The sequence below is a fragment of the Setaria viridis genome, chromosome 6, assembly GCF_005286985.2.
Source record: "Setaria viridis chromosome 6, Setaria_viridis_v4.0, whole genome shotgun sequence".
Taxonomy (NCBI): Eukaryota; Viridiplantae; Streptophyta; class Magnoliopsida; order Poales; family Poaceae; genus Setaria; species Setaria viridis.
The window spans coordinates 32,102,541-32,128,975 of NC_048268.2; the positions used below are offsets into that span (position 1 = coordinate 32,102,541).

A 26,435-nucleotide genomic window follows, 5' to 3' on the forward strand; every position below is an offset into this window, starting at 1 on the left:
TTATCTCCTGCTGGTGACGAAGAGAAGCGGCGCAGCAAAAGGGAGACGAGGAGAGGTTCCGTGGGCGACCTAGCTTAGGAGGGCCCTCACAGGCTACGATGTCTCTAGTCTACCTCGCCGCCCACCTCCCACGTTGACGGGTACGCATACCTCTCTGCCAGGACCTCTGTATGGGCCAGAGGCCATGTATTCAGCTTGGGTCTGAGGCCATGCATCGAACTGGGCCAAGCCCACCATTGTGCTACCACGCCGGCCTGTGTCACGGATAAAGACTTGAACACCGAGTGAACAAGGCAACGAAGAAATACCATAAAACCCAAACCCTCTATTGTTCCTCGTCCTCCTCCCGTCCAAGCCTCCGGCGTACCACCTGATTTGCTTGATTCAAGAACTTCAAATTTGAGTGTATCATATTTATCTCTTGAGCAAGGTCTATGCGCTGTTTGTTTGTCCACTTGTTCTTGATTGTTCTTCAATTTGCTTGTAGGTTCAAAGTTGTTCTTGGCCCGGCAAGAACAGCAACAAATTGAAGTCGCTGTGACTGTCGCTAAGGCCTAGCGTCCCTGTTGGTTGTTGTAGTCGGGCAGCACAACATCGGATCCATCCCAAATCAAATTATCCCCCACTCAACAAAAGATCAAGAACAAACCCTAGCCTTTTCATATCACCGAGACTAGTGATAGGAACCAACACTCATTCAATCACCACTCCCCTGCCAAAGATTACAAATTACCCAAATTAGATTTCCCAAAGTTTGATGGTGACCATCCTAGAGTGTGGAAAGAGAGATGTGAGAAATACTTTTCAATGTACAATGTTCTTGTTCATCTTTGAGCACCCTTTGCTAGCATGAATTTCACCAAAAATGCTGCTCTATGGCTCCAAACCTATGAAGCTCAACACACTGTAGAAAGTTGGCTTGAGCTTTGTGTAGGAACCTTTATCAACACTACATGAGAGAAATGCTATCCATTAGACAAACAAGTAATGTTTTAGAGTATGCAGGTAGGGTTGAGTAGGCCAAGCACAGAGTGTTGGTGCATAATAGAGAAATTGATGATGTTTTTCTTGTGCAAAAGTTCTTAAATGGTCTGAAATATAACATCAGTAATACTATTGCTTTGCATAAGCTGAGAATAGTTGATGCGGCTCTATCCCTTCCTTTAATGCAGGAAGAAATGTTGGAAGCCTCCGACAGAAGGTTCTCATCACGAACTCAATAGCAAATACACTACAAGATCTGCTACTACATCAAGTCAGCTCACACAAGCAACAGCAGTCCCTGACAAGAACAGTGGAAGATCGAAATGGGATGATAAAATTTCTGCACTGAGAGCTACAAGAAGAGAAGGGGCTATGCATGAAATGCGAGGAAACTTATTCACCGCAGCACAGATGCCCGAAGCAGGTTCCACTGCATGTCCTGGAGGAATTGTGTGACACCTCCTCTACCATAGTCTGGCGGGCCATTGGATCCTGGACGACCGGTAGATCGAGCCGGCCGTAAGAAGCAACAAAAATACGGCCGGCTGTAGTATATCTTTACCAAACTATAAACCCTTCGCCTTGCCACGGCATGTCCAGTCGATTTCGACACAAATTGAAGGCTGCAGCTGAATGAACCGGGTTGGATTTTATTAATAACATAAAACATGGAAATTACAAACGACCCATTACAGAGAGATCCCTTGAAGATAACAAAATTACAGAGTCGTTGCAAGATCCTAAACTTCTGCTTCACCTCCAATGTAACATTCCAAGCATGGCGCCTCGCCGGAGCTGGACGTAGTAAAGCATCGAAGATGGACCCGGAAATCGTTCCCCTGATCGACGAGGAAACTTCAATCTTTTTTTGCCACTTGAGACAGCACGCCCAAGACGCGCATTTGTTTCGCTGAACGAACAGGCATCGTCGAACGGCCCAAGGCCGTTACCTCGCCAAGGAAAGAAGGAACTGGCACCTCCAGTTTCCAATCCTTCGATGGCAAAATCATCGCCGGCAAACACACCGACGAGGCAGTAGAACCCAAAACGGACGGGGAAGTGAAACCAGCAACCCGACCTCTCCAGGTTGTGGGAAATAACATAGCACCTCGCAAAGCTGCCGCTATAGGCTACACCGAGGGTGGCGACGACGCCGTCGACAGCTTGGAAGGACAACATCCCGCCGGAAATCGCCATCAACGACTCCATCGGGAAACCTAACCCTAACACACATAACTAGACTAGCTAGATTAGGCCAGGACACCACACCGGACGTCAATCTAGTGGTTCCCGTCCACCTCCGGCCTCAGGAGAGATCACCGGAGGGGAGGGACCAGCGAGATCGACGCCGGGATCGAAGAGAAAGAAGAGTCGAGAGAGAACGGCGGTCAGCAGCATGAAGTTTGTTTCTTGATCATGATGGCTGGCACCACGGGCTTCCTTCATAGGCTGTGTGGCCCAAGAGGCCGAGAAGAAAGCATGGCAACGTTTTGCGGCCCACATCTTTCCCGCATCATCGTCACCGCCGGCCCCAAGTTTTAGCCCCTGCCGCGCGCGCGCAGTGGAAGAACAAGACCGGGGCGTCGTCCTGCCATGAACCCCATGATGCCAAGCGCCCAACACACACCAAGACCGAGACCGAGCCACCGCGCGAGCCCACCAAACTGAAATCGCCCCGGTGGAGTAGGCGGCGACTTGCTTGAGCCTTGAGGTCCAAGAGGGGGCCGTAGAATCTGCAGTGAAACACGGGCGCTTCTGCCGGAGCGCACGAGCTTTGGGGCTTTGGGCAACTGGGGCTCGGCTTCGCTCCTTGTATAAGACCAGTTCGTTGGTTGGTTACGATGTCGTCTTTGCTTCGTTGCAGGGCAGTTGGTTATAAAGAAACGAGCACGAGAAGCAAACACGCACGCCAACACACAACACGCATGCCCATCTGATTTGACAGCAGTGAACTGCAAAGTTCTCATTAACCGATGCCCAGGCACCGGCAAGCGGCAAAGCCAAGCCAACGACAATGATCCACGGCACTGCAACTCTGCACGGGACGGACGGGACAAGGGTGCGGTGACAAAACTTGAAGAGAATCACATGCTGATGGCATGCTGCCGAGCAAGAGCAACGGCCGGTGACGTTTGATTCCTTTTGCTTATTTTTAGCACTTGTCACATCGAATGTTTAGATACTAATTAGGGATATTAAACGTAGACTATTTACAAAACCTATTACATAAGTGGAGGCTAAACGGCGAGACGAATCTATTAAGCCTAATTAATCCATCATTAGCAAATGTTTACTGTAGCAACACATTGTCAAATCATGGACTAATTAGGCTTAATAGATTCGTCTCGCCGTTTAGCCTCCACTTATGTAATCGGTTTTCTAAATAGTCTACGTTTAATACTTCTAATTAGTACTAAATATTCGATGTGACGGGTGCTTAATTTTAAGTCAGTAAACCAGGCGGGGGCGGGGGGGGGGGGGGGGGGGGGGGGAGTTAAAGGACCGGTTCTTCATCAGACGGCCACATACTCACATGGCACTGTGAATCTGTGACGGCCGTAGCGGTGGCAGTACCAGCGTACTGCCTGCACTGCCGGCCTGCCGCTGTGTTCTTTTGCTATTACTAGTGTTCTTCAATACTACTGCTAAAGTGCTACTAGTACATAACATAAGTCACGTGACCTGCCACTTGCCACCTCAAAACTATCTTTCCGTGCTTTGGATCCAGCGCACTGCTCAGCGGGGCCTTTGCTCGTGGTACCCGGCTCAAAGAATAGATGTACAGCATGCTGGTGATGTGCGTCTGATGTTTTTGAACTGCATGCCACAGTAATTTTAATTTACAAAATGGGGGAAGGATCTGACCAACTTTGCTCCTGTGCTTGCTTTTATTCAGAATGTCACCAGGATAAACTTTTGTTCATGTCATTTAACCTTTGATTCTACATGCCTTATCTTGTGATGCTTGATTTCAGGATATTTCTTTTTTCAATACCTAAGTTGCCTTTCGTACGTGTTAGTCTTCAGGGCATTATTTAGTTCGAGATCATTTCTTTAAGTTGGTACTGAGTGTTCATTCTTCTGTTTCAAGTTTTTCTTTTCACATATGCCAATCAATACTGAATGCTTGAAGGCCACCTCATTCTTCTCACAGGCCATTTTTCTTTTATTTGGATTTCTAGGATTTCAGTTGTACTTATTTTGTAACAATAGCTTCGTTTAATTCTTTGCAAACTATAGATGCTTCATAATGCTCTATCAGTGGAAAGATTTGTGGCCTTCAGCATTGCTAATTAAGGACGGTAGACGGTATGTCTGAGAAACAAGAAAAATACCCAGACCAAGAAGGTTATTATCCATGGAAGGAAGAATTGGAATGCTTAGTACGTCATGGGCTTGCAGTGGCTATGAGAGTAGCGATACAGCTCAATCACAGGTATCATTATTAACGATAGATACAAATTTTCTGATTTATATTTTGGATGGATTTATTACCTAAATTGCAGCCTTTTATTGTCTGTGAGAGCCTGACACTCTGACCTCACTGTTTCATGCCTGTACAATGCTTACTATTAGTAAGCGATGACCGATGATGCTTATGCTTTACTTTCTGTAGCAGTCCTTTTCTAAATAAATTCTAAAGTCTGCAGGAAAGTACTTGCTTGTGTTGTCTTTTGAGCATCTAAAAAAATGTGCATTCTAAATAACCTCACGAAGTGGAAGTGTTTCTGACGTTCAACATCAGGTCAGTTTTCTTCACTGATAACATATTTTTCCTACTGAATTATCATATGAAATTATCTGTGTCATGTTGCATCTCTCTACTATCAGCAATGAGTTAAAATTTAAAACACCTTGCATTTATCACTAAATTATTGCTTCACGAAAGGATAAGATACATTTATTATAACCCATCTCAATTTAGGAGGTGATAAGTTCAATTTAGAATTATATGCCCTCTTGCATTTTTAACATTTTAAGGAGGTGATGAGTTTAAAGAACTTGTTTTCATAATAGGAAATTATTCCATGTCTTTCAAAATCGCAAAGTATTTCATAAATTAAGGGATCCTTTGGCAAGGCTCCATCTTTACCTTCTCCTGCGGCTTCGACTGGATCCTTACCAAACAGTTTGGTCAAAAACAGCTCCACGCCTGAAGCACTAGAGGAGCCGGAGCCGTTTTGTATCGATAAGGTGGAGAAAAAAAAATGACTCCTCCAGCTTCTCCCCATTTTAGGAGCGGCTGGAGTCCTGCCAAAGGAGGCCTAAATACTTAGCTTTTCTAGCAGGAGTCCAACGTATACTTTGAGGATTCAGAAGAATTCATTTCACAAGGGCATCAATGACTTAGTTTTTTTTTTGGGTGTGTTGGCTATTGACCTGAACTGTGAATGGAGGATGACACTCTGGATGCAGTGGCGGGAGACTTGCAATGGGCATTAAGATACTTCGAGGTTCATTATTGCGGGGATCAATGGATACGATGAGTTGATGATATATCCGATTACCATTCCAGTACATGTACATTAATCTTGCAATGTAAAGAGAAAAATATATGTAATCCGTTTCTTTTCCAAGTAAATGTATATGTCTTGTATGATGGATCTATAAGTCTTTTAGATTTCTTCAAAATACGTTCATGTTGCATGTGCACTTTACTATGTTTTAAACCTTTAGAAATAATTACAATATTTTAGTAACACGTGTATCGCACGTGCACTCTACTACTAGTAAATATAAAAGAGTAAAAAAATGATCTAACGGATGGAGTAGCAGCTAGCGAGCCCACAAGGAGAACCGGCTAACAAAAACTCGTACTATAATTTTTTGCTTTCTTGCGTTTCTCAAGTCTCAACGCCACGCGCGTGCTATACGAGTCTTGCGAGCGAGTCCATCTTGAGGCCGACTTCACCGTGGACTAATCACTAATGCGCGTGTGTACACTGTCTCTCAAGTCTCAATAGTTGACTGAACTGCACTGCTACTTTGTTAGTTTGTTGAAACAAATCAGCAAAAAAAAATTTTGAAAGGAAACAAATCAACAATGCATAATGGACTGGCGACACGTCCGGCCTCTCATCCCGTTGCCAAATCGATCATGCATCGACAGAGTCCTCTCCTATAGGCCATAGCTTCTCTTCGAGGTTTGCAGCAAAGGGAATCTGTTCTCTGTTCATACTACTTCATACCCATAGATGGCTAGCTGCCTAGCAGCGGCCTACCAGTGCAAGCGCATGCTCCACCATGCCTCTGCCCATAACCAAGCAGCCATTGCGGCACACAGTAGCATGTGACGCTACAGCCCTCACTGTCAGCGAGCTCTGGACCACCCCACTTCTTTTGCGCAGCTACTTGGCCTATATACATGTGATGCATTGGTGCTCATCGTTCATCGAGCATGCCACATAAACATATTGGGGACGTGACATTGACTTGCACGACGACGACGACTTTCTGATGATGCGTATCGTCTGTCTCAATAGGGGAACTGCAACTGGATCGGATTAGAAATGGTTCAGAATCCTATCCTTGCAGTTGAAGTTCAGCTTCAGCAGCGGTGAGCAGCCTCAGATTAGAACCACACGCCAGCGAGCGTGCTGTGAATCTGTGGGATGGGAGTTCTTGACAACCAAAAGTTTTGCGTGTCCACGTTTTTAGAATCGGAGACGCGGAAGATCTGGGATTCCCTTGTTGCAACTTGGCGGAACGGATCGAGAAGATCGGCCAGTGAGCAGACGACGACGAGTGAGCCGTCAACACAACGGCGAATTGAACGAAATCATACCAGCCGGCGCCGGAAAATTTCATTCAGTGCCAGTCGTTCTCTCTATGCTGCCCCGCCAAATGCACGCGCGCGCTAGCTGCTTCCCGGACCACGATTTTTGTTGAACCATGTGATAGGGTTTCTAGGCTCCCATTTTGTTTGTTCCAGACTTTCAGTGCCAGGAACTGATGGTGAGGCGCTCGGGTCAGTATGAAAGCAATGAGCAATTTTTAATTTCCGGCACACGCATCTACATTGAGATCGGAAATTCATTCCTTTTTTTAAAAAAATACAAGCTGTATGAGCAATCGAAATCAAGTGTCTTTTCTCCATAGAAAATAAGTCAGCAATGCTCATCAGTGTGTCTAGGTTGCAGAGAAACATGTTGTGGTCAGGTCATGTGAGAAGGGAAACCTTTTTTTTTAAAAAAAAAGATATGAAGGAAATATTTTGTGAGATAATGTGCACCCATTCCGGAGACTTTTTGTTCGGTGCCGGTCGTTCTCTCCGGGCTCCGGCAACCGCACGCGCGCCCCCGGTGTCGGACGATGATTCTTGGATCTCGATAAGGTTGCCTTCCTTTTTAAAAAAAATGGATAAGGTTTCCGCCTCTGCGACCGCACATAACCAAATTTATATATCTTCAGCTTGCAAGCTGATCACAAATAAAATGGTAAATAGTACGAAGTGAAGGAAGAAATCAAAAATAAAATTTATTATTGCTTCTCTATCAATTCTTAGCAAATATATCCAAAGCGACCACCTCCGGTGCCTTGCTTGCTAAGTGGACAGTCTCTCTTGCATTCTCATGTTGTAACAGCACAAAAATCGTAACTAATATGCTCCCTGAATGCTTCTCTTAATGGCTGGGCACTTGGGGTCCGTATGAATGCACCAGAGATTCCCGACGCATGTACTACACATTGATCAATATTCAGGTTTGCAAAGTGCAGGTACTGCTGCCGTAGTGGAAGGTTATTGCTGGTTTAAGATCAGACACTTCAATTGATCCAAATGTAGCATCTGAAAGTTGCTGGATTTATTGTTTTATATTCACATTATTTGTGAAAAATGCTATGGGTCCATCAACTATCTCTTCAGCTGTGCTTGACAGTGAATTTTTCTAGGCATGGCAGAACAAAACCAAACATAAACTAGGAGGAAAAACGCATGCTCCAAGACAGCATTGCCTATCAGAAACAGTGTCTGATTCATTCACCAACTTTCACATGTCTGGTCTCCAAAAACTTTATCCAATCATCTTCATACTTTAAACAATTGTCGTCATAATCTCTACAATTAAACAAAGCACTACTTGCCCAAAAGCTCCTGTTTTTTAAAGGGTTGTCCTACTGTACTGCAGACACTACTGCATCACAGTTGCCCCAGTAGCTTTTTGTCAGTACCGACGATCTTCATTGCATCATAAATAGTCGAGCTGTTCCTTCACAAGTTCACAGCTTTGAACTGCCTCTGTAAATAGGCGCAGACAATGCCATGCAAGGGGACCATGGCGCTGCAGAAGAGGAAGCTAAGTTAGAGCAACTCCAAAGAGAGTTGCTATCCAACTTGCCTCGGTAAGAAAATCATGATCTAACAGAGTTGCTATCTGACTCTCCATCCCATCCAACTTGCCAAACTTCTATTCACACTTGCCAAACTTGACAAGCCTTTAGCAAGTCAATTTGCCTTACCAAAGTATGGGTCACACGCACAGTAATGACTAGAATGGAGAGTGCAAAATGGAGAGACTGTTGTAGTGCGAAATGGAGAATTTGTTGGAGTGGATGGAGGTTGAACCTAGCTATTAGGATTTGGAGAGTGGGAAATTGATAGTTTGTCGGAACGAGCAACTCAATATGGAGAGAAATTTTTTTACCAACTTAGATAGAGAATCAAATGGAAAGATAAAAATGGATAGTCTGTTGGAGATGCTCGGCATTTCCCTTTCTAACATCACTCACGTTTAGTACTTGCGAGCATAAGGGAGGATGAAGACGACCCTTAACCTATCCATTTGTCACTTGGCAGGAGCTACTCGCTACCAACACAGCCCCTAATTGGCCCTCCCATCTTGTCGTGAGGTGCTCCATCCACACAAGGCCTCTGCTTATAAGGGCAAAGCTTAGGTGGAAGGTTGGCGAGGAGTGCCAGAATGGAGCCTCAGCAAGTCGAGCTCAGCCACTTGGACGGCCGGGATGCCAGGCCAGGCACCAATGGTGGAAGAACTGGTGAGTTTTCTTCCCTGCCTAGTTCTTGAAAGAAACCTGACGAATTCTTTCCTGAGACCAGAGCAGGAATGCTCAGCAGTCTGAATCCTGCAAAATAATACTACCTTTTGTTCAGTCCTGAGCTTTCCTTGTTCTTCCGCAACGAATACTTCGTCTTCTTTTCTCTCACTGAAGTGAAGCAAATGGTTCTTGTTTAGATTCTGCGGAGGAGGTCGACGACTGCCCAATCGAGGAGGTCCGGCTCACCGTGCCCATCACGGACAACCCGGCATTGCCGGCGCTGACGTTCAGGACATGGTTCCTGGGGCTCATCTCCTGCGCGCTGCTGGCGTTCTCCAACCAGTTCTTCGGCTACCGGCAGAACCCGCTGTACATCTCCTCCCTCTCGGTCCAGATCGTCGTGCTGCCGCTCGGCAAGCTCATGGCCGCCTGCCTCCCCAAGAAGGCCGTCAGAATCAGGGGCACCAAGTGGTCCTTCTCCCTGAACCCGGGGCCGTTCAACCTCAAGGAGCACGTCCTGATCACCATCTTCGCCAACACTGGCTCCAACTCGGTGTACGCCGTCGGCATCATCACCATCGTCAAGGCGTTCTACCACCGGGAGATCCATCCGCTCGCCGCCATGTTGCTCACTCAAACCACCCAGGTAGCATAACCAGACTGGGCATCTCCAAGTGATGGTAATTTTTCAGTTCATCTTTTCTTCTGACACTGCCTTGAGTTCATAAACTATGTTTGCTTTCAGTTGATGGGGTATGGTTGGGCGGGCCTCTTCAGGAAGTTCCTTGTGGACTCCCCCTACATGTGGTGGCCTGCAAACCTGGTGCAGGTCTCCCTCTTCAGGTCTTCACCACATCCTCTTCCCCAATCCAATTGTTTCTCTGATCAGTGATCCCCAACCTGTTCTTGAGCTGCAATAATGAAATAGCAACTCGGTTGATTGCTTCTGAATTTGACTCTTTTCAGAGCTCTGCACGAGAAGGAGAAGAGGCCGAAGGGAGGGACGACGAGGCTGCAGTTCTTCCTGACAGTGCTGATCACGAGCTTCGCCTACTACATTGTGCCCAACTACCTGTTCCCGACCATCTCCACCATCTCCCTGGTGTGCCTGGTATGGAAGAACTCGGTCACCGCGCAGCAGATCGGCTCGGGCGTGTACGGCCTCGGCGTGGGCTCCTTCGGCCTGGACTGGGCCACCGTCGCCGGGTTCCTGGGCACGCCGCTGTCGACGCCGGCGTTCGCCATCGCCAACATCATGGCCGGCTTCTTCCTCATCGTCTACGTGATCGTGCCCGTGGCCTACTGGACCGACGCGTACGGCGCCAAGCGCTTCCCCATCATCTCCTCCCACGTGTTCATGGCCAACGGCAGCCGGTACGACGTGAACAAGGTGCTCGACCCGGCGACCTTCCAGTTCAGCCAGGCCGGCTACGACGGCGCCGGCCAGATCAACCTCAGCATCTTCTTCTCCTTCACCTACGGCCTCAGCTTCGCCACGCTCGCGGCCACCCTGTCCCACGTCGCCCTCTACCACGGCAGGTCGATATGGGAGCAGACCAAGGCGACGGTGCGCGCGCAGAACGCCGGCGACGTGCACACCAGGCTGATGAAGAGGAACTACGCCGCGGTGCCGCAGTGGTGGTTCCAGGTGATGCTGGTCCTCGTGCTCGGCCTCTCCGTCTTCACCTGCGAGGGCTTCGGCCGGCAGCTGCAGCTCCCATACTGGGGCGTCCTCCTCGCCGCCGGCCTCGCCTTCTTCTTCACGCTCCCGATCGGCATCATCACCGCCACGACGAATCAGGTTCACAAATTAACTGCCTGCATTTTTTTTCACAGTTTTACTTTACCTCGGATGAATTTTTATCCTCTTTTTGACACGCTGTGGTTTCTTGAGCAGCAACCGGGTCTGAACGTTGTGACCGAGCTGATCATCGGGTACCTGTACCCGGGACGGCCGCTCGCCAACGTCGCGTTCAAGACGTACGGCTACATCAGCATGTCCCAGGCGATCATGTTCCTGCAGGACTTCAAGCTGGGCCACTACATGAAGATCCCGCCGCGCTCCATGTTCATCGTCCAGGTATGAGCAATCGACCATTCAATTCAATTCAATTCAGTCCAATTTCATTTCTCTCCGGTGAAATTCGCGAACAAATTTGACAACATTTTGATCGAACACGAACATCACGCAGCTGGTGGGGACGGTCCTGGCGTCGTCGGTGTACTTCGGCACGTCGTGGTGGCTGCTGGAGAGCGTGCCCAACATCTGCGACCCGTCGAAGCTACCGGAGGGGAGCCCCTGGACGTGCCCTGGCGACGACGTCTTCTTCAACGCGTCCATCATCTGGGGCGTGGTCGGGCCCCTGCGCATGTTCGGCCGGCTGGGCCTCTACGCCAAGATGAACTACTTCTTCCTCGCCGGCGCGCTTGCTCCGGTCCCCTTCTGGGCGCTGTCCCGGGTGTTCCCGGGGAGCGCGTGGGCGCCGTGGCTCCGGCTCGTCAACATGCCCGTGCTGCTGGGCGCCACGGGGATGATGCCGCCGGCGAGGTCCGTCAACTACCTCATGTGGGGCGCCGTGGGGCTCGCCTTCAACCACGTCGTGTACCGGAGGTACAAGGGCTGGTGGGCGCGCCACAACTACGTGCTCTCGGCGGGGCTTGACGCCGGCGTCGCCTTCATGGGCATCGTCTCCTACGCCGTGCTGCAGTCCAGGGGCGTCAACGGCGTCGACTGGTGGGGGCTGCAGGTCGACGACCACTGCGCGCTCGCCAGGTGCCCCACGGCGCCGGGAGTCCGGGCCCCGGGTTGCCCAGTTCACTAGCCGCCAGCCGGGCACTCGGCTGTCATCGGTGTCGCAGTAGTATTCTAGTATAGCTAATCCCAGTCAGAAAAAGATTAGAGAAGGAAACAACGCGTGCAAAGGCATGCTAAGTGTCCAGTTTCTGATACAGTTACCATTTGTGATCTTCTCGACAAGCAACTGTATAAACAGTCTTAGCAAAGCTAATTTGTGAAGCTAAGATCTTTTCCTTTATCAAGTTGGAGTACCGTGTCTCTGACGAAGTACCATGTACGTATTGTCCGTATGATAAACTTAATCAAACATCACAGAATCGTAAAAGCAATCAACTTGCTGAAACCACATAGATTGGGTAAGAAACAATAGACTGAGCTAGACGAACTTGTTTTGTTCAGATAATCACCCAACTCGAGCACGAAGCATAACACAAGTACACAACCAATCGGTTGGAATTAAGCGAAATCCCTCTTCACCTGACCATGTGGGGTTTAGGTTCACTAGTCAGTAAAGACAATGGATGAAAGGTACCAGATATTTGCATGGACATACATAAAGAACTGGCCCGCAAAAGACATCTACTCCATCGTACAGGTTACATTATATGTATATTTCTGTGAACACCTGGGCATCAATTACTTGTGAGCACAGACAAAAAGATTAACGGTAATAACATCACGGATCACAGACATTGCCCTTCAGGTATCAAATCAAGGATGCTAAGTAATCGACACTGTTCCTCCTAACGTTTTAGACAGTTGCTAATCTGTTCCCCATGGTATGCTTACAGAGTTACCTTAAACCAACACAATACCAGAATTCTATATAATGCCAAACGAAACCGTCAATATGACATCTAGTCTGCATCACTACATATGGGGGAAAAAGTTAAACCTCAGATGAACTAGAAAACACGTACATGACATTAAGCTGGGTTCAAAGCTTCAACGCAGCTGCATTTTCCTAGCAATGCTGGGTAGTGGGCACCCTCTAATGACAGGGAACAAGCATGCAGAGAAGATTGAGATTGGTGGGCTCTTCTTGTCATCCATATGGGTGATACCGTCCATATCCACCAGCAAAGCTCCCCTTATTCCCGTCAGGTGTGCTAGCAGATGCATAACCACCTAGAGCAGGATCATATGCCCCACCATAGGTGGCACCACCAAAGCCAGAACTACCAGGGGCACCAAAGCTCTGATCAGCATCACCACCAAAGCCAGAACTACCAGGGGCGCCAAAGCTCTCATCAGCAACAGTGCGTCTATAGCCACTCAAGTCTCCACCAGCATAAGCTCCACCAAAACCTCCTCCATATAACCCAAAGCGACTGGGATAACCAAACGAAGATGCAGCTCCATAGGCCCCTAATCCTGCATAGTAACGACCATATCCAACACCAAACTCACCCATCCCACCGTAGCTGCCGAGCCTACTAGCGCTGAAACCTGCATCGCTCCTATAAGGACCAAATCCACCACCACTGTAACTGCCATAAGCATTGGTCAATCCACCATAGTTATCAACAGAAGGGTGGTCCCTAGAGCCACTATCATATGAAGACCTAGAACTTCTACCACGCCCTGATGGAGGTGGATTTGAGGATTTCTTTGGTTCTGCTTTCTTGATCTCCACCTACAAACAAAGCAAATGACCTAAGCCCTGTCAAATAACCTATGGGGCCTTTCTATCCATTAAGCATGATGTTCCAGCAGTCATTGAGTTGAATAGAAGAGTGCATTTTATTTTTGTTGATGTTACTTCACATATTTTACGCCATAAGTACACAGTGGACGGGATAACCATTTGTGACATTTCTTTAATAAACAGCAGACTCACCTTTGAACCAGCAAGATCGATCATATTTCCGTTTGCTAATAAATCATCTACAACATCCTCAGAAGCAAAAACTATAAATCCAAAGCCTCTAGAGCGTTTTGTTTCACGATCAAACATAATCTGGTGGTCTACCACAGTCCCATATCTTGCAAAGAAATTCTTGAAATCATCTGATCAAAGGAAACAAATGGAAGAACCATCAGGCAAAAATCAATGTAAAACAAAGCTGACCATCATATGCCATGCTGATACTACCATTACCTTCAGTTAGTGCTGAGGGAAGCCCACCAACAAATATCTTTCTAGTCTTGAAATCCTTAGAGCTAGACTGCATTGCACCTTTTGGTATTGTTCTTTTAATCTCAACCTGGAGTAAACAAATGGCAGTACTACTAAGTAACTGTCAGCTGTCAATACGTGGGGGATTGCAAAGGAAAATGTTGTGGATGAGGTATGGTTCACAATTGAAACATCTGACAGGAAATTGAGAGGTAAATCACATTTGTTATAGCTCCATTAAGTAACAAGAGCAAATTGACAATGACCCAAAATTGAATCAGAAATACCATTAGAAGTTTGCAAATCCATGATAGATACTGATATGCCAATTGCTTGAAGTAACAAAGCAATACAGATAAACATAGCCACAGTAGCAACAGTCGTGTTTGCTTAAATGCATTCACAACTAGATAACCAAAAAATAACAATCGTACTTAGTATGAGAAGTACTGCTAACTATTAAAAAAAAACTAGGCACTTGAATCAGAAGGTGTAATTTCATTTCAACACAGCATCGTAAGCTAACACAATTGATGATATATCCAGATTTTGTAATTATCACACAATGGACCTAAATGTATACAGAGTGCAGACAAGAATTAAAAAAATAGAGCAATTCAACTACTAAATGGTGACACAGAATTACTGGAAAATAAAACTTACTGGCTTTCCATTGATGACATGAGTTTCCTCTATCACTTTATCAACAACAGCAGGGTCAGAGTATGTAATGAAGCCGAAACCCCGTGGCTGAGATGTGTGCCTATCTTTCATTATTACTGAATCAACTATTTCTCCATACTGGCCAAAATGCCTCACAAATGTAGCTGCAACAGGAAACAGCAACACAAAATCAGAAAAACGGAAACAAAGCTAAACTGAGCAGTGATGTGAATTGGTGCCACTAAGGATCCTCACCGATCCTTTTTAGTTCAATTAGTACTAGTTTTCCAAAATGTGTCCTAAACCTGAGAATCTACTAATCCTAAGATTCACTAGTGTTCACACATCAAATTGCTGAACAAATGATAAGTAAAATGGAAAAAAGGCACGAATGGCAGGATATTGATGCATTCACAGTGCTAAAACATGCCCTAGTCTATAAACTGTTCCCAACGTTTAGCCCTAACCCCCTATCTCTGGCACCGCACTGATTACAAGGATAATGAGCAGAATGGTTTACAAAGTTTATATAAGCACTTTTTCTTACAAATTAACAGATATTTTCATAGGATGTTTCCAATTCATAGAATTAGGCATTACATGTAAACTCATTGGCAATGGAATATAATACACCCACACAAGATCTTCATCAGACATAAATGCAGATATGGTAACAGGGTCGGTGGCAACTTAAACAGATTAGCTACCACAGTAGAGAAGCATCAAAATTCTTGTTGCCTAGGTGCACTGCGTGTAACCCTCAGTGATCACAAGTCACAACACAGCTTAGAATCCATGTACTAAACACAGACCATCACTGCAATTTTTCACACGCTATAGCTAACAAACGAGCCGAGGCACGGCATCATTGCAACACTGCAGGGAAACGCACCACACATCCCAATACCAACTGAAAACCGCCCAAGCATACCGCTTTCTCCCACACCCACAGTCCAAGAAAACCCCCAAAATTGCACAGCAGAATCGCGATCGCCGCACCCAATCCAAACGGATCACTACAAGCATAGCACCCCAAAATCACCAAAACGAAGGAATCGATCAGCCTACCATCCGTGGTGTCCCGCGGCAGCCCCCCGACGAAAATCTTCCTGCGAACCAAACGCGAACCAATCAGGCCGCTAAACCGAGATCCCGTAAGCTCTAGGGGAGAGACGGGGCCGGAAGCTCATACCCCGGGTTGCCACCGCCGTCGCCGCCGCCGCCTCCGCCTCCGCCTCCGCCGCCGCGCCCCCTGGTTCTCGTCTCCGCCTTCCCCATGGCGGCAGCGTTAGGGTTGCGTACGGAAGCTCGGCAGTTCGCCCTTGTGGTTTCAGGATTTCAGTCGCAGATGCCGTATGAGCTCGCGGCTAAGGAAAACAACAGTGGGCTAGCCTGCGAATTTGCATTAGCGCTTAGCGGCCCGCTCAATAAACGCACAAGGGGGCTTTTCTACTAAGTTGGCAATTATACGAGATTTTTTTTAAAGAAGTATACGAGAAAAACCGTCCAATAAATCAGGACTGATGATATTGTAGGCCGTACTACTTTGATCGGCCCATTTAATAGACGCACAATATAAATTTATTCCAATTCTAGTTGGTTCAATTTACTCCTAATATAATTTGTCTTTTTCTTCGGTGCACAAGTGGAATACAGGAACCTTGAGTTAATATTTTGTATCCTAAGATATGTTATAAAAATATATCATGATTTTTCGTGATATTTAATAATAAATATATTCTTGAGATAAAAAATATATGAAAAAAATGATGAAAAAATCATAATATATTTTTTAACATAGATTTTGATATCAACTACCACTTTGCAAAACCTTGACTTAAAATTCAACTTATATATGGAGAAACAAAATGACAAATTGAATTATGGGGTAAATTATACCAAATAACATAGTTTAGGGTGTAAAGCGAACCAAAAAATACTTTAGGGAATTATCCGCTATACTTGAGGAAAGTAATTTGAATTTTTTTAAAAAAAATTGTAATACACTATATATCTCTTCTGCCAAGCAACATTAGAGCAACCAGTGGTGGACTTCGATTTTACTATTATTAGTAGTCAAGTAAAGGTGAACTACAGTCACAATCATTGGGGATGGATCTAATGGTGGGACGGCCGAAACTCAAGCCCTCCTACAGTTCCAGATGCAATGGAGGCTCCCCCCTCCCACCACCACCACCAACCTCACCCCACCCCAGCCTCTCGTACATGTTTAGCCATGTATGAAGGAGAGGAAGAAGAAAAGTGAGTGAAGAAAGAAGAAAAGGACGAAGGAAACAAAGGAGAGGAGGAAGAGTGAGGAAGATGAACCCCTCCTAACTCGTTGCGCTACATTCACCGTTGAGAGTCACAATAAGCACGTTTGGTTTTTTTGATGTATGTGCCCGCCAAATCCGGGGTCGCCAAATATTTGGCGGAGCTTTTTGCCACCTGCCGTTTTGCCCATCTGTTGGTGATGGCTTCAATTCAAACGTGAGTATGTGAGATTGGTCAACGCCAATTATTTTGTAGGGCAAGCAAGGGCTTCAATCCAAACGTGCCCAATATACACTGCGTAGAACGTCAAGATCAAGAAGTAACAAGAGTGTTCAGGACTGATCTCATCATTAGCCTAACACTTTTGGCCTCGTCAATGAGGAGCTAGCATAGTGCTCTTTTGTTCTAAAATACTATTCATTTTAGCTTTTCTACCTACATAATTTTTACTATGCAATGTCTACATGTTTATAAAAAGTTATGTATCTATAAAAGTCAAAACAAATAGTAATTTGGGACTTTTACTATGCAATGTTTACATATTTATAAAAAGTTATGTAACTAGAAAAGTCAAAACAAATAGTAATTTGGAACATAGGGAGTAATATTCTTCGTCAATCACATAGGAGCAATCTAAGCGTCATTCAGTTATTCATGCCATCACAACCTAGTTACAAAGCTGCTTAGCAGTACTTGCTCTGCACTCTTTTAAAAAGCTTTTCTTAGATATGTTAATCATTGTGCACTATTGCCATCAATCAAGGTAGATGGACGGCTGCGGGTCAAACACATAGATCGGCTAAGAGGTGTTTGATACAAGATGCTAAATTTTAGCAGTGTCACATCGGATGTTCGGATGCTAATTAGGAAGACTAAACATGAGCTAATTATTAAACTAATTGCAGAACTCTTGTGCTAATTCGTGAGACGAATCTATTAAACCTAATTAATCCATCATTAGCAAATGGTTACTGTAGCACCACATTGTTCAATCATGGACTAATTAGATTTAATAGATTCGTCTCATGAATTAGACTCCATCTGTGCAATTAGTTTTATAATTAACTTATGTTTAATACTCTTAATTAGCATCAAACATCTAATATGACAGGTACTAAACTTTAGTAGGGGTATACCTAATCAAATCTCCGCGACGCAGCAACAACAATTATCCACACTAATCACACCTCCTTGCCCTGCATAGGAAGCTTCGTCCTTGGAGGAGTTGGTACACCACTCGCAGCATAAACTAACAGACAACTTAATTGAGAATGTTGGACGTGACAGTTCCCGTAAACAATGCAGTCTACATGTCAATGGAGTGCGAACGTACGATGCCGAAACATCATTTGACAGATGCGTTTGCACAAAAAAAAGAAGGGGAGCAATGAAGGAGACATCATTCTCCATGTCAACGCAGGTAGTTTTGCCGGCTACTCCAGATTTTGGTTTGGTTCTTGCCAGATACGGGGGGACAAGGTTTGTCTCTCGTGCGCACCCAAATGAAGCAGGCCTCCTCTCAGTGGCACTTAGGAAAAAAAAAAGAACCAGCATCTAACAAAACAAGTCCAGATCTGGTCAGAAAGTACCAAAACTTATTCACAAATGTTTTCAGAACCTGCCAAGATTTTGTAACTGAAGTTTTGGCACTTGCAGACTTGCAGTCATCGGACAAAACACAGCTTTCGTCGCAGTCTTTGCAGAAATCATTGCAGAAAACCTGACGAAATTCCTCCAAAAAGTTGCGCAGCTTCAAAAGCGAGGCGACGGCGACCCGCAACGCAACCGCGGGGAAGGGACGGGGGGACTCGGCTCGCTGGACACGAGAGAGGGGAGAAGAGGAGGAGAGACAACGCCAGGCGCCGAATCGAGTCAGGGAAAGGCGAAGGCTCCCGGCTAGTCTAATCGCGAACTCGATGCGATTGCCTTCCCTCCTAGCTCCCCTGCCTGCCTCGCTCTCCACTCCGCCGCTCCTCTCTCTGTGTGTACTGTGTGGTGCGTGTGTCGTGGACGAAATCTCGCGTCCATGTGGGAGCTTTTGACTTGATCCAACCAAGAACGCGCCTTTCAGCCGTAAAATACTAGCGGTCCTACCAGTTTCGAAGTCTGGTCGCGGTTTACTTTGCTTCCATCATTTGCTTTCCCATTTCGCGTGCGCCTCGGCTTACCCATTCTTGCTTCCGTCGGCTTGGTGCGTGTAAATCCGATCCGCTTGTGTCTCTATATCATTGGGCCGTCTGAAGCTGAATTTGGAGCTGGCAATGTCCAGGGAAGAAAGGAGTATTTGATCCGACTTCCGTGGGAGTTCTTGCTGCTGTTCCGGTGCTGGGATTGGGCGGATTGGAGAGCGGCTGGTATCCTGTCGATTTCTTCGGGGAAGCTACTGTTGTTATGAATTTCTGATGCGGAGTTTCGCTTAGGATTTGGGAAGGAGGGATCTTTGATCGATTTCTGCACTTCTCTTGGTGATTCCTGTTCTTCTCGACTTGGGGATTTCTGCCAAGGGGTGTTTCCTGGCTCAGTTGAGCAGCAGAGATGAGGCTGACTGTTCGTGTGATCGAGGCCCGCAACCTGCGGGCCATGGATTCGAACGGGTTCAGCGATCCGTACGTGAAGCTGCAGCTCGGGAAGCAGCGGTTCAAGACCAAGGTGATCAAGATGAACCTGAACCCGACTTGGGATCAGGAGTTCAGCTTCCTTGTCGGCGATGTCAGAGATGTGCTCAAGCTTGATGTCTATGACGAAGACATCCTCCAGATGGATGACTTCCTGGGGCAGCTGAGGGTGCCATTAGAGGATGTTCTGGCAGCGGAGGACTTATCGCTTGGTACCCAATGGTACCAGCTTCTTCCGAAGGGCAAAACCAACAAGGCGGTCGATTGTGGTAATTGATGAACATTCATCTAGTTTTGTTGCTCGTTTTTTTTATTGGTTATGTTCAGTCATGCATCTTTCTTTGTTCATGTGAATTCACTTTCTGAATTTGCATCATTTTACTGGTTACTTAGGACAACTTGCTGTCAAGTAAGATCTAGCACATGAATTGTAGTTGATGTTGTTATTCAATAAAAGTCATCATCACTTCGTTTTTCATTTGTTTTCACCTTGCAGGGGAGATTTGTGTCTCAATATATTTAGAATCAGCCGGAGCCACACGGTCATGGTCTGATGATCTTTCAGCTGAATTAACTGATATAGAGAGAGACTACTCATTGTCAAGCCAAAGCACAGCTCCATCTATTGCATTAGCTTATAGAGAAACTGAAACTTGTAAAGAAGATAGTATCAATGAATATTCTGATGGGTCTGAAATCCCTGCAGAGGATAAATGTAGTGAAGTTACTGACAGAAATCAAGCTGCTGCACAGGACAGGTCAAAAGAAAATTCTAATGCAGCTTTGAATGGAGCTGAAACTTCTAGTTCTAAAACTGATAAGCCATCATTTGTCGATCGTGTCTGCCAAATATTTGGTAAAAAAAATGGCGATGTGGTGCCAACCTCCTCTGAAATCTCCGAGGCTTCAGAACAAGTTCAAGAGGAACCAAGAGGATATGAGATTCCAGTAAGCCAAGATGATAAGACGTGCCCAGAGGCTCCATTCAGTGAACTACTGAAATCTCTCGAATCACGGCATGAAGGAGTCGAGATGCCTGTAAATCTACCAGGAATTCTTGTTAACCAGTCATATCTTGCCTCGCCTAGTGATCTGAATAACCTTCTCTTCTCACCAGATTCAGATTTTAAACAAACAATGATTGAGCTTCAAGGTTGTACTGATTTCAAAACTGAACCCTGGAGGCTTGATAATGATGGGGAGTCCTTGAAGAGAGTGGTAACTTACACAACGGCACCATCGAAATTGGTTAAAGCCGTTCGAGCAACCGAGGAGCAATCTTATTTGAAGGCTGATGGAAAAGAGTATGCAGTTTTGTTGAGTGTAAGCACCCCTGATGTTCCCTGTGGTACTTATTTTCGGACAGAAATTCTTTTCCGAATCATGCCAGGCCCTGAACTTGATTCTCAGCAACAGACGTCACATTTGGTAATTTCTTGGCGCATGAATTTTCTTCAGAGTACTATGATCAAAAGTATGATTGAAAATGGTGCAAGGCAAGGCTTGGAGCAAAACTATTCACAGTTTTCGGATTTACTATCACAAAAGATAAAGCCTATTGATGTAGAAGGTTCTGGATCTGACAAAGAACAGGTGTTAGCTTCTTTGCAAGGGGGCCAGGAATCTGATTGGAAGATAGCATTTCTCTACTTCTGCAACTTTGGTGTCTTATCCTCCCTTTTTGTGTCTATTTACATTGTTCTGCATGTTTTGCGAGTGAATTCAAGTTCTGTTCAAGGCCTTGAGTTCCCAGGATTAGATCTGCCAGATTCGCTCAGTGAAATTATCATGGGTGGGCTGTTGTTTCTTCAAGTACAGAACATACTTAAGAAAATTACATGCTTTGTTCAAGCAAGAGGACAAAAAGGTAAAAAAAAATTCTCTCACCTTCCATAACATCTCATGTTATCTCTAGCACGAAAAATCAGAATAAGGTTTTGAAACTTTTAGTAGGAAGAAGTTCAGGTACACTTGAGTTTAGCTTGAAATTTGGTGTAAACAAAACAATGACACTCAACTTATCTGACACCAGCTTGTTCTTAAGACTAGCGTTTAAGGAATCATAAAACTTCAGTTGTTACAGCTTTTTCTCAATAAGTTTATGGAACTAGCCGCAATAGCTTGATTTTCTTGGAAGAAAGACTACAACCTTATGACGTTCATGTCTTGTAGTATGCTTTTGGATCTTATATGCATGAATGTGATTTATGCCTATTTTGTCAATATTTTTCCTCATTTAGGTGGTGATCATGGCGTGAAAGCACAAGGTGATGGATGGTTGTTAACGGTTGCTTTAATTGAGGGAATCAAATTGGCTCCAGTCGATGCTACTGGTTTCTCCGATCCTTATGTGGTATTTACTTGCAATGGCAAAACAAAAACAAGTTCAATCAAGTTCCAGACACTGGAACCTCAGTGGAACGGTATGCATTTTCTGGGTCTGTTTCTGGTTTCTTCTTAAACCCTGTCATCTTCTACCATAACTGTGTATCAGAAGGAAATTTTAATTTGAACTGCACTATTTTTAGTAGCATAGAAGCATTATGTGTTTTGTTGTATGTCATGCAACAGGCAACTAAACCTATTTCACTAAATCTTGCAGAAATATTTGAATTTGACGCCATGGATGATCCACCATCAGTGATGAGTGTACATGTGTATGATTTTGATGGACCATTCGATGAAGTTACGTCCCTTGGACATGCAGAAATTAACTTTGTAAAATCAAACTTGTCAGCGTTAGCTGATGTATGGGTTCCTCTTAAAGGTAACTTGGCCCAGTCTTGGCAGTCCAAGTTGCATCTGAGGGTTTTCCTGAACAACTCAAAGGGGACTGGCATGGTCACTGAGTATCTGAGTAAAATGGAGAAGGAGGTTGGTAAGAAGGTGAGAACTTTCATTCCTTTCTGCTATGGAGTATACTGTTAGTGCATGATGTTCCCAATCTGATTTGAGTTACTGTTACCAGATGACATTGAGGTCTCCTCGGACCAATACTGCATTCCAGGAGCTCTTCTCTCTGCCAGCAGAAGAATTTCTCATCAGCAGTTTTACCTGTTACTTGAGGAGGAAATTGCCTACACAGGTAATCTTTTGATTTTTCTCATAAATACTTATATTTCATAATATACATTGTATATTATTTCGCAATCGTTTTCCCTATGGAAGAATGCTGAGGGATGGTACTTCCAAAAGTCTTTGTGTGCGCACATTTTCTGTAGTATGAAAGATGAATAGCTAATTTATACATTTATTTTGAAAAGTAGTGCAAATTTCAGGAACATTTTCTTGCAATTACATCATTTGTGATTTCAAGATAGAAACCAACTGAAGATGTAAGCCAGCAGTGCCTTGTAAATTGATTTTATTATTTTATTTCATATCGTTCCTTCCATGCTATGTGAGTTAAATGTTTATATGTATTTTATTGCTTTTGTTTGATTTATTGGATTAACTAACTGGGTTCCTGTGTCCCCAATGGTTCTGAATAGCTCGATACTGGTCCAGTCAATTAACAAGGACTCTTCTACTTTTAACTTCAGGGTCATCTTTTCTTATCTCCAAGAACAATTGGGTTTTATTCAAGCATGTTTGGGAGGAAAACAAAATTTTACTTTCTATGGGAGGATATTGAAGACATACAAGGAATACCCCAATCAATATCATCATGGAGTCCATCCGTTGTAATAACTCTTCACAGAGGTAGAGGCATGGATGCAAAGCATGGTGCAAAGAGCGTGGACAATGGAAAGCTTAAGTTCTGCCTCCAGTCTTTTGCATCATTTAGCGTGGCCCATAGGTAAAATGTCCAAATTCTTAAGCATTTGGAATATGTTCCATATAGCTCTTATAAATCAAACTCTCTAATAATCTTTGTTAAAATTAACTGCCTGTTTAAATCATCAAGTATTCTGGCCTGTGTTTTTGCCCTGATCCACAGTGCCTCGATTCTTGAAATATCTTTCGCATGGTTTATAGGTTCTCACCAGAATAAATATGGTCTGTTGCCCTCATACAATAATAAATAAAGTTTGTGCTTTACAGGACAATAATGGCATTATGGAAAGCAAGATCTCTGAGCACGGAGCTTAAAGTACAGCTTGCTGAAGAACAGTCCCAAAATAACACCCTTCAGAGCGAGGATAGTGGGATTTTTGTTGGTATCGAGGATGCCAAGGGCCTTCAGATGACTGAAGTTTTCTCCTCAACCATTTCAACCAATGTAAGTTCAGTTAACTTATACTAACCATGGCAAATCTGAATATACACCTGCGCCTCTGCAAGTTTATTGACTACTTATATTCTGGTCCATCACAAGAAAGTTGAAATTGACATACATGTGTCTCTTGCCAGATGGCCTCACTTATGGAGGTGTTCGAAGGAGGTCCTTTGGAAATGAAGGTAATGGAGAAAGTTGGATGTCAGAAATACTCAGCTACACAATGGGAATCAGATAAACCCAATGAGTATCAACGACAAATTCATTATAAGTTTAGCAAGAAGCTGTCTCCCGTTGGAGGAGAAGTGACAGGAACACAGCAGAAATCTCCTATGCCCAATAAGAAAGGATGGATTATTGAAGAGGTGATGGAGCTTCAAGGAGTCCTTCTCGGCGACTTCTTTACGGTTTGTATACATACTTGAATCTTCTGTTCCTTGGCATTCTGGTTGGAATTTGCATGCTCCCGTTATTGTGTTTGAAAAGTCCCTCCTTTCTTGTGCTTTGGATTATGACAGATTGTCTGCTTCCGTATATCACCTGGGAAGTGTAGTTGACCAGAACAAAAGGTTGAATTGGTAGTAGTACAATCTAACTGTAACACCATCTAGAGAAATTCAATTCTAGAAAAAAAAATTCTTCTTATTGAGAAACTGGCCAAGCTTTATTTTTACCTAGATGTTCTTTATGCCAAACTGTGTTACTGTAATAGAAACACATCATTTAAACCAGCTTGTCAAAATCTATGATTTTTTAACGAAAAGTCAAAGTCTCTGTTAAATGGAGTATTTTTTAGCTTATAAGTTTATCATTAAAAAAAATAACAGCCATTGTCAGAGGGGAATCGCAAACTTTATCTTTGATTCCTCAGAGATAAGAAAATATGAAAGACAATTGCTTCATTGCAAGGTAATATCGATTTGAGTACACCCTTGTCAATTGGTCAATGGCATGATATTCCGTGATCCTGTGCTGTAACATAGTCAAGGGGTAGCTATGTGGAGACAAAAATCAGCAGCAGATCCTTTCTAATCATATGAAAGATCAAACTCGCTTTTCTGATTCTCTTCACATTAGCAGAATAAACACAGTATGTTTGACCTGCTCTCCTCTCTTGCGTTTGCAGCTTCATATAAAGTACCAAATTGAGGACCTTGCACCTAAGCAAAGGGCAAGCAGTGTTCAAGTTTCCCTCGGAATCGAGTGGTCAAAGTCCACCAGGCATCAGAAGCGAATTGAGAAGAACGTTCTTTCCAGTTCATCCGCTCGCCTGAAAGAGATGTTCAACCTGGCATCAAGGGAGCTCTCACATGCCAGATAGGACCACCCTTGATCTCTCACCATCCCTGTCCCTGTGCATAATACTGATCAGTGACTGAACATTTCCTAACACTGGCATGGCCTGTACATACATTGCTTGGCTGAAGATTACACCCAGACAGCAACATTGCTTGGCTGAAGATACGCCCAGACAGCAACTGATTCTGATTGTTGTGTTGGAAGAATAATGCGGACCACTACGGTCAAAATTTTGGTGAACCTATGGTGCCCATCCTCCACCAGTTTTGTTGTACCTGGTCAAATGTAGCTGAAATCTGCAGAGGTTGCAGAACTTGGATACCACACAAAGGTCTACCATATACCAGCATAAAGCATGAACTTGGGATAGGATAGCTCAATAGACAGTAGCCTGTTATCAAAAAAAGAAAGACAGTAGCTGAATGTCTGGCTTGCAAGTTCTCTCTGTTGTATTGCCCCAGAACCAGATAACTCTGATTCTTTGGCCACTTGTTGGACAGTACAAATCCGAGAATAAAGTGATGGAACAATAAAGCAGTGAAAGTTTACAGCCTTCGAAGGCAGGAAGTCGGCGTCGCCCGTTGTGCACTTTTGTCATGGCGCCAGTTCAGTACAGTACATCAGAACAGGTAGCGATGAGCCGATGACGACGGCGAAGGCCGCCCGCCGCCGAGTGAGATATTATCCGGCCGAACGAGACGTGACACCGAACAGACAACAGAGCCCCCGTGCCCCGGCCAGCCTGAAGTGAAGCCCTGCTGAAAGGGACCCGGCACAGCACAGGTCTTATCCAACCCGAGCGACGCGAAGCTGGACTCCTCCATGTCTCCCTCCCGACGGCAAGGCAAATCCAGGGGCCGAGAACCCCGGGACGTCGCTGGAGCGGTGGTGCCTGCGCCTGCCTTGCCATTGATGGCCTCCAAGAAAAACCGGTGGCATGCTCGGCTGCTTCCTATCCATCCATATCGGCGCGATCCGCCCGGGCCGGCGGCCACGACCAGCGCTCAAATCAGGGCCGTCCGTCTTCCGGGCCAACGGCCTGTTTCGTCGTCTCCCTTGCGTGATCTGGGCCGCGCACCGGAGATAACACGCGCACGCGATGCGGGGGGAGTTGCCGGTGGCGGACGCCGCCGCCGGGGTTGGGGGAGGTGGTGGGCCCCGGCGGACGGGCGAGCGCGCACGCACCCCCATGTGACCCGCCATAAAACTATGCGAGCGCCCGGGGTGCCTTTCAGCGGCTTGTCTGCCCCCCCGGCCGGTTCCCCGGCAGATGCGTAAAAGCTCTAGAGATATCCTCCCGGCTAGCTCCTAGCGGGTAGCGATGGCGATGGCGATGCCTCCCTCCCCTCTCTCTCTCTCTCTCTCTCTCTGACTCTCCTCCCAAAAATATCAACCGTCGCTTCTCCACTAGAACATTCCCCCATTTTATTACCATTTCTTTCCCCCAACTATTTTGATTATATTTTTTGC

The 26,435-nt window shown here is 45.3% G+C and overlaps 3 protein-coding genes across 4 annotated transcripts; 2 read left to right on the plus strand and 1 right to left on the minus strand.

Annotated features, from left to right (window-relative positions):
* The first annotated feature begins 8,748 nt into the window (after nucleotides 1-8,748).
* LOC117860768 (oligopeptide transporter 1) lies at nucleotides 8,749-12,014 on the plus strand. The gene is made up of 6 exons (XM_034744143.2): nucleotides 8,749-8,979; nucleotides 9,177-9,625; nucleotides 9,725-9,822; nucleotides 9,946-10,780; nucleotides 10,877-11,059; nucleotides 11,172-12,014. The coding sequence occupies exons 1-6, from the start codon at nucleotides 8,904-8,906 to the stop codon at nucleotides 11,799-11,801; spliced, it is 2,271 nt and encodes a 756-aa protein (XP_034600034.1). The 5' UTR covers nucleotides 8,749-8,903; the 3' UTR covers nucleotides 11,802-12,014.
* Nucleotides 12,015-12,437: 423 nt separating this feature from the next.
* On the minus strand, nucleotides 12,438-15,968 carry LOC117860769 (heterogeneous nuclear ribonucleoprotein 1). Its single transcript, XM_034744144.2, has 6 exons — nucleotides 15,751-15,968; nucleotides 15,627-15,667; nucleotides 14,559-14,722; nucleotides 13,878-13,983; nucleotides 13,617-13,786; nucleotides 12,438-13,412 (listed from the first exon to the last, which is right to left on the minus strand). The coding sequence occupies exons 1-6, from the start codon at nucleotides 15,834-15,836 to the stop codon at nucleotides 12,822-12,824; spliced, it is 1,158 nt and encodes a 385-aa protein (XP_034600035.1). The 5' UTR covers nucleotides 15,837-15,968; the 3' UTR covers nucleotides 12,438-12,821.
* Nucleotides 15,969-18,601: 2,633 nt separating this feature from the next.
* Nucleotides 18,602-25,532, plus strand: LOC117860523 (C2 and GRAM domain-containing protein At1g03370). Of its 2 annotated transcripts, XM_072294341.1 has the most exons (9): nucleotides 18,605-19,716; nucleotides 19,944-21,314; nucleotides 21,688-21,870; nucleotides 22,050-22,333; nucleotides 22,416-22,532; nucleotides 22,990-23,246; nucleotides 23,492-23,669; nucleotides 23,801-24,073; nucleotides 24,793-25,532. In XM_072294341.1, the coding sequence occupies exons 1-9, from the start codon at nucleotides 19,368-19,370 to the stop codon at nucleotides 24,985-24,987; spliced, it is 3,207 nt and encodes a 1,068-aa protein (XP_072150442.1). In that variant the 5' UTR covers nucleotides 18,605-19,367; the 3' UTR covers nucleotides 24,988-25,532. The 2 variants fall into 2 exon arrangements, with proteins under 2 accessions (XP_072150443.1, XP_072150442.1); XM_072294342.1 differs by lacking the exons at nucleotides 23,492-23,669; nucleotides 23,801-24,073; nucleotides 24,793-25,532 and having other exon boundaries at nucleotides 18,602-19,716; nucleotides 22,990-23,250.
* Nucleotides 25,533-26,435: the final 903 nt, after the last annotated feature.